The following is a 12,763-nucleotide window of genomic DNA, read 5'->3' as shown; positions in this document are numbered from 1 at the left end:
ACTGACCATCAAAATAGAGTGAGAACGAAGATGTTGGAAAAAGGTAACCATTGACATCCTTAGTAAAAACAAATATGGATGTCAATGGTCACAAGTTTCCAAAATATCTTCTTTTATGTTCAACAAAGCTCAAACAGGTTTGTGACAAGTGAGAAGTGAGTGAGAAAACAAACAAACTTGTGATTTGTATGGCTACTGACATATTCTTGACAGCAATACTCACAACACATCCTCTACCGCCACGGTGCACTTTGGATCCTCTTTCTTTCGTTTGTAGCGGATTTCGTTCCAGTACTCCTCCAGCTTTATGCTGAGGTTGTGCATGATCTTCCTGTACAAAATAGTGCCTTTCTATCAAAGCAACCCAAGGGCATGATTTAGAGTAAATAGCAGCAGAGTGATAAACAGCGCACCTGTATTTATCGGTGTCATCAAAGTCTTGTTTGTTGTGAGTGGGCTGAAGAAAATTGCACTCTATAACACCAATAACGCCCACGCCTCTCCTCTCGGCCTGTTAGAAACGCAAAACCGCCGCTTTCAGGATTGGATTTATGGGAATAAAGAAGCTGAAGCAACACACGATCGTTTCAGGTTACCTTACATTGGCAGCTCACTTTCACGTATGGCTTTATAAGTCTGTTCTTATGGTACATCATAATCCCATAATGCTCTTTGCTTTTGGTGTTGTATCCGAAAGTGATGCGCAAACGCTTATTCTGAAGGAGGGGTTAAGAAATGTCAACATCCGGATGATGGTTATGTGTGTGTGTGGACTCCAAAGAACAACAACAAACAAGCATAATATGTTTTGAAAGGATACAAGGAATGACGGCCTGTAGTTGTCCTGCGCAATATGAGCCAGACTTTTGGATATCAGTTGACTCTTCACTCTTTGTCCACGTATGATGATCTGCATGCGAGGTTTCAGGTATAAGATGCTACAGTATGCCTATAGGAAAATAACAATAATAATAAAAAATAATTAATCTCGCACCAACTATGAAGAGTTTTAATTGCTTAAATATTTTGCAGGTGAATAAATTGCAATTAACACCATGAGTTAAAAGACTATAATGATCAATATGAGTGGTGCAGTGGGTAGCACTGTCACCTCACAGCAAGAAGGTCGCTGATTCAAGCCTTGGCAGGGCCAGTTGGCATTTCTGTGTGGAGTTTGCATGTTCTCCCTGTGTTGGCGTGGGTTTCCTCTGGGTGCTCCGGTTTCCTCCACAGTCCAAAGACATGCGGTACAGGTGAATTAGGTGAGCTACAATTGTCTGTAGTGTATGAGTGTGAATGGGAGTGTATGGGTGTTTCCCAGGGATGGATTGCAGCTGGAAGGGCATCCGCTGCCTAAAACATATGCTGGATAAGTTGGCGGTTCATTCCGCTGTGGTGCCCCCAGATTAATAAAGGGACTAAGCCGAAAAGAAAATTAATGAATGAATTATAACATAACTACAAATTGTAAATGCAGGAAAAGTGAGACTTTTCAAGTGGTCTCATGTTTTCCATAGCTGTAAAAAAAAGTTTTATTATCAAAGTTGAATTATTTCATTGTAAACATACTTTATTTAAATGTTAAAAATTATATTTAAGAGAAGTTTTTCAAACTAATTTCAAGAGGAGCACGTGATATGATTGACTGCAGCTGGTCTCCTATCTACACTCATTAGTTAGCCAATCGAATCTATCCTTACTCACTATAAGAAGCCTAGCTAGATTTACTCCCTTATCTTCGTTTTCCGAAGAAACCCCCCATCCACCCCTTTCTCCTCCTTTCCTCCTTTACAAAGGGGAGCTCTTGAGAACCACCTGATCTCGTACTCCCCTCACATGCTCTATGGACCTTGCAGGAGCCCTGGTCTCAACTATCTCCGAGCTCAGGGTTCTCTCCCGGGACAGCATGCCAAACCTGCTAACAGTTGTCAAGCAATATCTAAGTGTGAACTCTTGAAGTTGTAAATAATATTTGCCTCTTTTCACAGAAGCAAATAAACAATAATTTCAATTTATATTAGGGCTGCACAATATTGGAAAACTCTGACATTGGGATACTTTGTTTTAGTGCAATATACAGTTAAAGTCAGAATTATTATCCCCCCTTTGATTTTTTTTCTTTTTTAAATATTTCCCAAATTATGTTTAACAGAGCAAGAAAACTTTCACAGTATGTCTGATAATATTTTTTATTCTGGAGAAAGTCTAATTTGTTTTATTTCGGCTAGAATAAAAGCAGTTTTAATTTTTTAAGAACCATTTTATGGACAAAATTATTAGCGCCTTTAAGCAAAAAAAAATTTCAATAGTCTACAGAACAAACTATCGTTATACAATAACTTGCCTAATTACTCTAACCTGCCTAGTTAACCAAATTAACCTAGTTAAGCCTTTAAATGTCACTTTAAGCTGTATAGAAGTGTCTTGAAAAATATATAGTCTAATATTATTTACTGTCATCATGGCAAAGATAAAATAAATCAGTTATTAGAAATGAGTTATTAAAACTATTATAATTAGAAATGTGTTGAAAAAAACTTCTCTACGTTAAACAGAAAATGGGGAAAAAATAAACAGAGGGGGGCTAATAATTCTGACTTCAACTGTATATTGTGATATGAATATAAATTTTATCAGATCATTTGAATAGCTTGATTTGAAAGGAGTTAATTATTTTGACCTTTTTTATGCGGTGCATCTGCATGAAATATAGTAAATTACAAGCAAAAATAAACAAATAAAAAAAGTCAAATAAACAGTGCTTTACGGTTTTCTTTGGAGTCTAACTGTATTCAAATACAAAGACTTTAAAAAATCAATAGTAAAAGGACATGGTTGTCATTGTATAACTAATTTTATACAATAATATATACATATTATATAATAATATCTTTATCTTTTAATCTTTGATAAATAATCTAATCCTGCGATGTGACTATTGCGGATACTCACATTGTGATATCGATGATCAAACGATATATTATTCAACTCTAGTTTCTACCATCAACTCTATCTAGAAGATATTTCCGCTCACCCGTAATGAGTATTCACTTTCTGGGATCATGGCGAGGTCACCGTTGCTTCTCTCACTGATGTTCCACCTGATCAGAATGTCATATTTACTGGTGTTAAAGTCAAACTCAGTCTCGCCATTTGTTGTCCTATAAAACACAAGTTATGGGTCATTATTAAAACTCAAATTATACAAAAAAAGTTCACAAGCGTTTATCTAATATTTAAAGTCCCTAATGCTCACCAAGGCTGTATTTATTAGATTTTAAACACAATAAAGAGCAATAAGCTGAAATTTTGTTTCTAAAATATATGTTTTGAAATGTAATTTAGTTTTTAGCAAACTTATCATTTTAGATGGCCATCTGTTTTAACAACATGTCCTGTAATGTCAGCAAAAAGTGATGTGGAGTCTGCTTCTTCTGTGAAAAAGTCTTAATGTTTTGATGCAAGAAGACAGACTATATTGTTAGAAACAACAGCTGGAAAACTCAAGAGAGAATCTCTCAGTCTGTCTTTTACACATAGTCTTTTATGCACAGTCCTTCATACAGATTTTCTTCACAGGCTTTCCTCACATTTATCCATCTGGACATATATCTATTTTACTCAGGAAACTTTGGTTTATAATAACAAAAAAAACTTATAAATTACCTGATTAAGAAAGAAACTCAAACAGGTTTGGAACAAGCTAGGGATGAGTAAATGGTGACAGAATGTTTATTTTTAAAGGGATAGTTCACCCAAAATTTAAATTGTGCAATCCAGACTCATTCTGAAAACGTACCCCTGTATATATTTCTGTAGATCACGAAATACGTCCCTCAAGGTTAATTTTTTGTTGTTGCAGTTTTCGTTTTCGAGCATTGCACCAGGGGCTGCTGTGTACGCTTTTTGAGATCTTAAATTCCACCAGATCTTAAGTCCCCCAGAGGCCGCCGTCAAACGACTGACTGATCGAATGACCCACCCTCCTCCTTCCCTTAACCCAACCAATAGTGTTTTCAAAAGCACAAACCCGCCCACACACACATCCCTAAACCCAAGCGGCAGTTTTAAAAGGCAATCCAGAAAAAGAAAGCCCTCGCCTGATTTTTACCACGTTTTCAGATTTTACCACATTTTCACCCTGTTATTTACTTGTTTATTTTATTTTTTGGCTTCTGTTTTTGTTTTACCCGCATTCTGGAACCGTTCTTCACCAGACTCGAACCCCAACATCATAGTCAACTCCTCTCTGCATCTCAAGTCTGCAGACGTACATGGCGAGCTTCTGGACAAACTGGTATCAGCGGGAATGCCGTCCATACGGAGCTAAGCAGTCAGCTCGTAAACGCGAAAAGAAACCGCATCATACCGCCCCTTAGCGTTTGTTTTAAAGATGAAATGCAGCAATACCGTACCTCTGGCTACATAATTTGCAATCTCCAGAAAGGTTTTCATTTTCACATTTTTAGAATGAACCTATGTTGAAATTGAGTCAGAAAAACGATATATTGCAAAATGTTGGAAAACATTAGCCATTGCCTTCCACATAATTTTTTCACGACTATGTTTGTCAGTGACTATTATTTTTCAGCTTCTTCAAAATATCTTCTTTGTCTGTGTCCATAGCCTAGTGGGCAGCATTGCAGGACGTCCCGAGTTCGATTCAACATGTATAACACATTGCTGCTAATGACTATGGTTACATGGACGAATAATTTCCCTTAATCTGAATTAGACAATAATACGATTGACTTGTTTACATGAGTTCCTTCTTTTATGTTTCTTCCATGATCCCGCTTTACATGTTGTAGCACATAATTCAATTAACGTCATTGTGTCATCGTGCTATCCACATTTCCTCCAGAGTTTCATGTAATTTTCAGGTGTTTCATTTTTAATTTGTCGACTTTAACTGCAGTTTGGCACTTTTACTTTCATTCAGGAACATTTCATGCATGCCCCCCGTGACAAACGAGATATTGGATGAGAGTATGAACTGCCGGAAGAGTGTCGTTTTAATGGAATTTGATACTGCATTTCGTGATGTACGTGTCTGTGGTCCTTTTCTGACTCGATAGGTGCAGAGAATAGTGTCAAATAGCTGTATGTGTATAGACTATCCTGTCGCAAAATGCGGCAAAAATCCTTCATGATGGTATTAGTTTGATGGCTGTGTTTACAAGTCTGTACTGCACTTCAATAATTCGACTAAAATCAGCATACTCCACATGTCAATTCATGTTAATTAGACTTCTGTTTAGTTTGATTATGACCTTAATCAGATTAAATTAATCAAAAATCGCTGTTTACATGTTAGACTCTTAATCAGAGTATTGTCTTAATCGCATTAAAATTGGATTTTTGGTGTCCATGTAAACAAACTCATTATCTTCAGCACTAAAACTCTGCGATCGGCTGCTTCTCACTCAGGGCTGTCTATGCATAAGAGAAAGCGATCGTCAGTAATGAACGGGACTTTCCTCCTCTGATGACACATACAAAGGGAGAATGTCAACCAAAGTGTTTCTGCAGACTGTTTTTATGAAGTGTGATTATAAAAAAAATAGAATTCATTAATTATTACCATTAGATACGGGCTAAATTCAGACACTGTTCCCACACAGCTGTGTTTAAACAACTTAAAAAAGAGATTTTTGCATAATAGCTCCCCTTTAAAGGCACTATTTAAAAATCAAGCTTATTATTATATTAAAAATAAATATAAAATGTTTGATTGTAGTACCTGAGGGCGAGTAAATTTTTAGTCTTGAGTGAACCATTCCTTTAATGCTAAATGTAAACGTCTTTAACATTCCACAACCCTACAAACCCAAACCAATTGCAGAAGATGTGAGAAAGTGTAAATCTGTGATCCCTCAAAACCTTGAATTGGTTGATGCAGTGGAGAATGTTTTTTTTGTTTGTTTGTTTTCTTACGTGTGCAGGTTCCAAATGATGATGCGTGTTCCTGTGTATCCGACGGCGCTGATGGCGCGGAGCTCATCGAACAGCTCTTTTTTCGATCTGAAGAGCGATTGTGTGAGGATCGCCCACAGACTGGCTTCGTCCTCCACTCTGCACAGATCCAGAGACAGTAAAGAGATCAGTCAGAAAGGCATGCGTGTAAATACAAACCGGAATCTTTGCACTGCACTAGCTGTAATTCAACTGAAAGCAATCCGTACTGGTTTTGTCCGTCGCGTCTAAACGTGATCATGGGCACCAGGACTCGCTGAGCACCGATGGCCTTGAGGTAAGACTGCGACAGGAGCCCCACACTCATGGTGTCTTTAGTCTTGGTGAAAACAATGGCATCTTTTCCCAAGCGCATGGACCCCGATTTGAATCCATTTCCGTACACGCCAACTGGAATGTGAAGTTTCAAAGCTCTCTTTTTACTGAAACCAAAGCTTAAAACACATCAGGAGAATTAGTTAGAACCTATAATTAGAGGGATACAAAGTTAGCTTTAGCTCTACTTTAAAAGATCTGGGTGTCATATTAGACAGCAATCTAACTTTTGAAAATCATATATCCCATGTCACAAAAACTGCCTTCTTTCATCTGAGAAATATCGCTAAATTACGAAGTATGCTATCCATCTCTGATGCAGAAAAGCTAGTCCATGCTTTTATGACTTCCAGACTGGATTACTGTAATGCTCTATTTGCTGGCTGCCCAGCATCCTCTATTAACAAACTTCAGAAGCCAGAGTTCTGACCAGGTCTAGAAAATATGATCATATCACCCCAATTTTATCCTCCTTACACTGGCTGCCTGTTAAGTTTGGTATTGAATTTAAAATATTACTTCACAACTATAAAGCTCTAAATAATCTAGCTCCTGTTTATCTAACCAACCTTCTGTCTCGCTACAACCCAACTCGCTCTTTAAGATCTCAAAACTCAGGGCTTCTGGTAGTACCTAGAATAGCAAAATCGAGTAAAGGAGGTTGAGCCTTCTCCTTTATGGCTCCTACACTCTGGAATAGCCTTCCTGATAACGCCCGAGGCTCAGACACACTCTCCCAGTTCAATACTAGATTAAAGACCTTTCTGTTTAGTAAAGCATACACTCAGTGCATCACTTAGCGGGTTCCACACAGGCTTCTGCATCTTACTTATATACACTATGAACAGCAGCTACGCTAATTATTCTCTCTATCCTCTTTTTTCACCTGGGGATACTCATCCCGAGGTCCTCAGATTATGCGGAGTCACTGATTGGATCCAAGACCAGTGACGAGATGATCCCAAGGTTTCCATATCCGGGACCAGGCCGTATCCTGAGCTGCTGCTGCGCTGATGATAGTCATGGGGAGTGGAGAACATGAGTCTGATTCCAGAGACGCTCCAGGGACAGACGAGTCTTCGCTGAGGCCAGCTTCCAGCCTCCACCGCGGTGACTGAAGCTCTGCACAAGACTTTTGGCCAGCGGAGAAATAAAATGGTCGTGCCCAACTGAGTCTGGTTCTCTCAAGGTTTTTTTGCTTCACTCTCCTATCAGGTGAAGTTTTTTTTCCCTCTCCGCTGTCGCCACTGGCTCGCATGGTTCAGGATTGGTAGAGCTATGCATCGATGAATTTGCTCTTCAGTGTTTGAACTCTCAGAAATGATTTAAATCACACTGAACTGAGCTAAACTGAACTGAACTGAACTTAAACACTAAAAACTGAACTACACTGTTCCTGTTACTATGACCATTTATGTGAAGCTGCTTTGACACAATCTACATTGTAGAAGCGCTACACAAATAAAGCTGAATTGAACTGAATTATAATGCTTACTGTACAGAAATAGCAAAAATGTCCACAGATTCTATCTGGCCCTTGTTACTTTACTAGTTACTTAAAAAGTAATCTGATTACTTGTAATGCAAGATACTACTAAATAGATTATCTGGTCAAATGTTTACATTATAAGAAGTGCTGGGCATAGATTAATCATAATTTATAGCATCCAAAATATGTTTGTTTTGACATAATATATGTGTAGGTGCTGTGTAAATTCATTATGTATACATAAATACACACATGAATGCATATATTTGAGAAACTGTGTGTTAATATTTGGATATAATGTATTTGTTTATGATAGGAATTATATATGATTTTAAATATCCATGTAACAAATGTATTTTGTACAGTTTTGTTTTTATGTAGGGCAGAATGGTGGTGCAGTGGGTAGCACAATCACCTCAGCAAGAACGTCACTGGTTCAAGCCTCGGCTGGGTCAGTTGGCATTTCTGTGTGGAGTTTGTATGTTCTCCTCGTGTTGGCGTGGGTTTCCTCCGGGTGCTCCGGTTTCCCCTCACAAGTCGAAAGACTTGTGCTAGAGGTGATTTGGGTAAGCTAAAATTGTCCGTAGTGTGTGTGTGTGTGTGTGTGTGTGTGTGTGTGTGTGTGTGTGTGTGTGTGTGTGTGTATGGATGTTTCCTAGGGATGGGTTGCAGCTGGAAGGGCATGTGCTGGATAAATTGGTGGTTCATTCCGCTGTGGCGACCCCAGATTAATAAAGTGACTAGGCCAAATAGAAAATGAATGAATGAATGTTTTTATGTATATGTGTATCACATATACTATGTTAAAACAACTCTTATTTAGGATGTCATTAGTCGCGAATATTTTTGCCCAGCACTATTCATAAACTAGCTTCATTCATTCACAACTCTAGGCACAGTATAGTGTATATTGGAATTAGTAGAGCGATCACAAGAAGCTAGCTAATTAGCAGCCTTTAATTGTTCTGGCAGTAGGCCCTGGTGCTCAATGTTGGTTTAATGTTATAGGCTTTTAGTGCTAATGACATAAGGCCACAGTGAATCCCTTGCATTAAGTGACTAAGAGTTCTTGATTCCCCTGCAATTATAACATCCAGTAATTACAAATCCATTTCACACACTTTTCACTCGCTGTACTTAAAGTGAACACTAAATTAGCTTAAGTGAAGCCATGGTGCTTTGTACCTGAGCATCTTGTGCAGTTTGGCTCTGGTCAAACCCTGTCCGTTATCCATGAAAGAGAGGCAGTCCAGTCCTCTGATGCACGTCCTGTCGATCCACATCTGTCTGGCACGAACGTCTGGGTCATAAGCATTATCTGCAATACACACAAACACACACACAGGTTTAATAAAACTGTAACATCCTATGAATCGTTTTGAAATATGCCTCCATAATGAGAAGTATGCAAACCGGAAATTAAACATGATGTCTTTCTTTTAGCAAATAAGTCAACAAAAGTGAGATGTAGTCAACTCACCGATCAGCTCGGCTATAGCGCTGAACGGCCAGGTGTGACTTGTGGAATTAGAATGAAGAAACTTTGGACTGATCTGCGAAAAGGAAATAATGTGTTATGCTGAAATGCTAAAAAGTTTAGTGATGCATCTTGCATCTTATATATTTTGTTAAAAAATGTATTGGTTTACAAGAAAATGTGTTAAATGTTTTTATATAATTCAGTCACATTTAATTCACTGTTTCTTGCTATTTTTATTTTTGCTTGTTTAATTTGAGTCATGAGTAGGGCCAGACGGAATCTGCGGATGCTTTTTGCTAGGTCTGCTAAGAATTTTGGTAAAAATTTGCTAATTTCTGTGGAATTATTTTGGGAGTATCATAACTAAAACCTTAATATGTGAAGAAAAAATATATATTTTTTTTTTTACTTTTATTTAATGTTTAAAATGCAAATCCAATTAGATTCACTTTATTTGGTAAACAAAGCAAGTCTCTCATATAATATCTCTACTAAAAGACAATCAGTTGAACATTTTTACATTAGTCAATAATATTACTGTAATTAATTAAAACAGAATAAATATAGATTTACACACATTTACTCAAGTAAATAAACAGAATTAATGATGATCTAAGAATCTATGGAATTCTGTGGAAAATCTGCAAAATTCTGCTTGCACAGATTCCATGTGGGCTTTAGTCATGACTAGGCCCAGAATCTGTGCGTGCAGAAATATCCACATTTCTGCAGATTTTTAGCCCATCATTGAGTCTACTTATTTACTTGAGTAAATGCATGTAAATTTATATTTAATCATTTTTTTATCAATTTCAGTAATATTATTGACTAAGATTAAAGTGTTAATTTGATTTATTTACAATACATTTTGTCATATAATATTTTCTTTCTTTTAGTTGATATATTATATGAGAGACTTGCTTTGCTTACCAAACAAGTGGATCTTGATGGATTCGCATTGTAAACATTAAATAAACATTAAAAATCTATTATTTTTCATTTCATGTAAGTTTTAAGTTACAATACTCGCAAAATAATTCCGCATAAATCAGCAGATTTTTTTACAAAATTCTCAGCAGAAATAGCAAAAAATGTCTGCTGATGCCGTCTGGCCCTGGTCATAAGTGACTAAGTACAAAAAATTGTTTCACACCATGTTGTTCTGTGAATTCCATTTTATACATTATAAATATTGTCATAGAATGTGGGTTTTTAATTTGAGATGTAAATTACAATATATAATAGAGCAATTCTAGAGTTATGGATGTGACATTTGCAGTAAAATCTCAAAACATAAATTAACATAGAGAGTTCAGTTGAAGTCAGAATTATTAGCCCCCCTTTGAATTTTTTTTTCTTTTGTAAATATTACCCAAATTATGTTTATCTGAGAAAGGAAATTTTCACAGTATGTCTGATAATATTTTTTCTTCTGGAGAAAGTCTTATTTGTTTTTGTTTTTTTTCGGCTAGAATTAAAGCAGTTTTTAATTTTTTAAACACAATTTTAAGGACAAAATGATTAGCCTCTTTAAGCTATATTTTTTATTGATAGTCTACAGAACAAAACATTGTTATATATGAACTTGCATAATTACCCTAACCTGCCTAGATAACCTAATTAACCTGATTAAGTCCTTAAATGTCACTTTAAGCTGTATAAAAGTGTCTTTAAAATATCTAGTACAATATTATTTACTGTCATCATGACAAAGATAAAATAAATCAGTTATTAGAGATGAGTTATTCAAATGTTTAGAAATGTGTTGAGAAAATCTGCTCTCCGTTAAACAGAAATTGGGGAAAAAATAAACAGGGGCTAATAATTCATGGGGGCTAATAATTCTGGCTTCAACTGTAATATTGAAATTTTTGTTTATATTTTCCAAAACAACTAACCAGAGAGTTATGGGATCAGAAAAATATCAATCTGTAAGCATGTTTTGTACTTTAAATGTGGAAAATAAACATGCGTTATGGATTTGACAAAAAAAAAAGTCTGTGAGTTTACGGCATACAACATACTTGTAGAAATTCTGTGAATTAAACTGCACAACCCAAAAGAAACAATGCTAATTAAAAAAAGGATAAAAGTTGGCTCTCTATAAAACAAAAAAATATTTCATTTCATATTTTCACATTTATGAGGAAAAAGTGTCATTATGGATGTGACACCTCCCAACCGACACGTCTCTGTTATGGATGTGACAGATGTGAAATTGCCATTTATCTGACTTTGGTAAATCAAATATAATAGTTTGAAAACATTGACAGATACATTTTTGAGTATTTTGAAATTCTGTAAAATACTTGCTTACACAAAAAAAAAAAACAGAAACAGTTTCTGTATTTTGGTGAAAACTTAATTTTTTTTCATGGCAAGGTTGGCATTTGCACGAAATTTACTCATATATATTATTCAACACTAAAATTACAAAATCTTCTTAGAGCATCTTTATAATTTTTTTAATTATAGCATTTTAAAATATTTTAAAAATCACCTACATTTCAGTTATTTATGTTATTTATAATCTGGATTTTAGTAGACTTGTAGACTAAAATTGCACTATATATAAATAAATTACCATAACACATGATCATGTATAAGACACTTTCTAATAAACGAATTTGTACAGTTCTTGTCCACAAAATTTAACTTACATAATTTAATATCCATAATTTTGGTGTAACTGTGGAATAAACTAGGATCTCTTTTAATATATAAATTAATGGTAAGGTAATAAATCTAATTACTTTCTAATAGTTGTGTTTATTTTTAACACAATCAAATTAAACATAGCACCAAGCTCATTGCAACTAACAAAACAACCATTCTTATCCAAAATATTTGCCACCAGTCCTCCAAAGAAAGATTCACGTTGCATTAATATACATTGATTGTTGACAGATGTTGTGTCAACTGCGGTTACTTACTGTGCTCAGAGGAATGCCACATTTTCCAGCAGCCATTTCTGCGGGACAGATCTGTGCTGGATATTCAGGAAAGTTGAGCGAAGTGTTTGTTAAAGTGCTGAGGCACTTTCGCTTCCCCTGTTCCGATATAGCGAACACTCTCTCACTCGAGGGGTGCTTCCCAATTCTTATTTGTGCACCCTTGTTTCCTTTCCTCGTGTCTATATAGGCTTCAGGCTCCAACCCCCCCAGGATGCGAGGGAACCGTTGACTGTAAAAAGGAGGGAATCAAGCAGAACGATAGATATCCAGACATCCTCGCTTCCTTTATCGTCACTTAATCAACACTTCACACCACTGAGTTTGCTTGCAGGATTCTTGAGTACTTGAGATTATTTATATCGTAATAGTGTTAAATTCCATAAAACACTACTACATATGTAAGATAAAGCCAGAGACTGCTTTTTATTTATTTTGGCACTGCATTCAAGTGTCTTTTTTATGAAATGTAATCTACTTTATTTATTTGTTGTCATTAATATTGTTGTAACTGTTACTCAAAACATGTTCCTTAAGGCATTTTTGAAAAGT

General features: G+C 36.0%; 1 protein-coding gene across 1 annotated transcript; it reads right to left on the bottom strand.

The window, feature by feature from the left end:
• Positions 1–3,034: 3,034 nt before the first annotated feature.
• morc3b (MORC family CW-type zinc finger 3b) lies at positions 3,035–12,374 on the bottom strand (the record flags this gene model as incomplete). The annotated part of the gene is given in 6 exon segments (NM_001003579.1): positions 3,035–3,161; positions 5,938–6,075; positions 6,186–6,410; positions 8,966–9,098; positions 9,261–9,333; positions 12,194–12,374. Coding segments are annotated over 6 exon segments (732 nt in total), but the record flags the coding sequence as incomplete, so codon positions are not given.
• Between the last annotated feature and the right edge of the window lie 389 nt (positions 12,375–12,763).

This window comes from Danio rerio, chromosome 1 (assembly GCF_049306965.1).
Source record: "Danio rerio strain Tuebingen ecotype United States chromosome 1, GRCz12tu, whole genome shotgun sequence".
In the NCBI taxonomy this organism is placed as follows: domain Eukaryota; kingdom Metazoa; phylum Chordata; class Actinopteri; order Cypriniformes; family Danionidae; genus Danio; species Danio rerio.
Note: the sequence above shows the minus strand (reverse complement) of the source record. Positions and strands in the feature narration are given on the sequence as shown.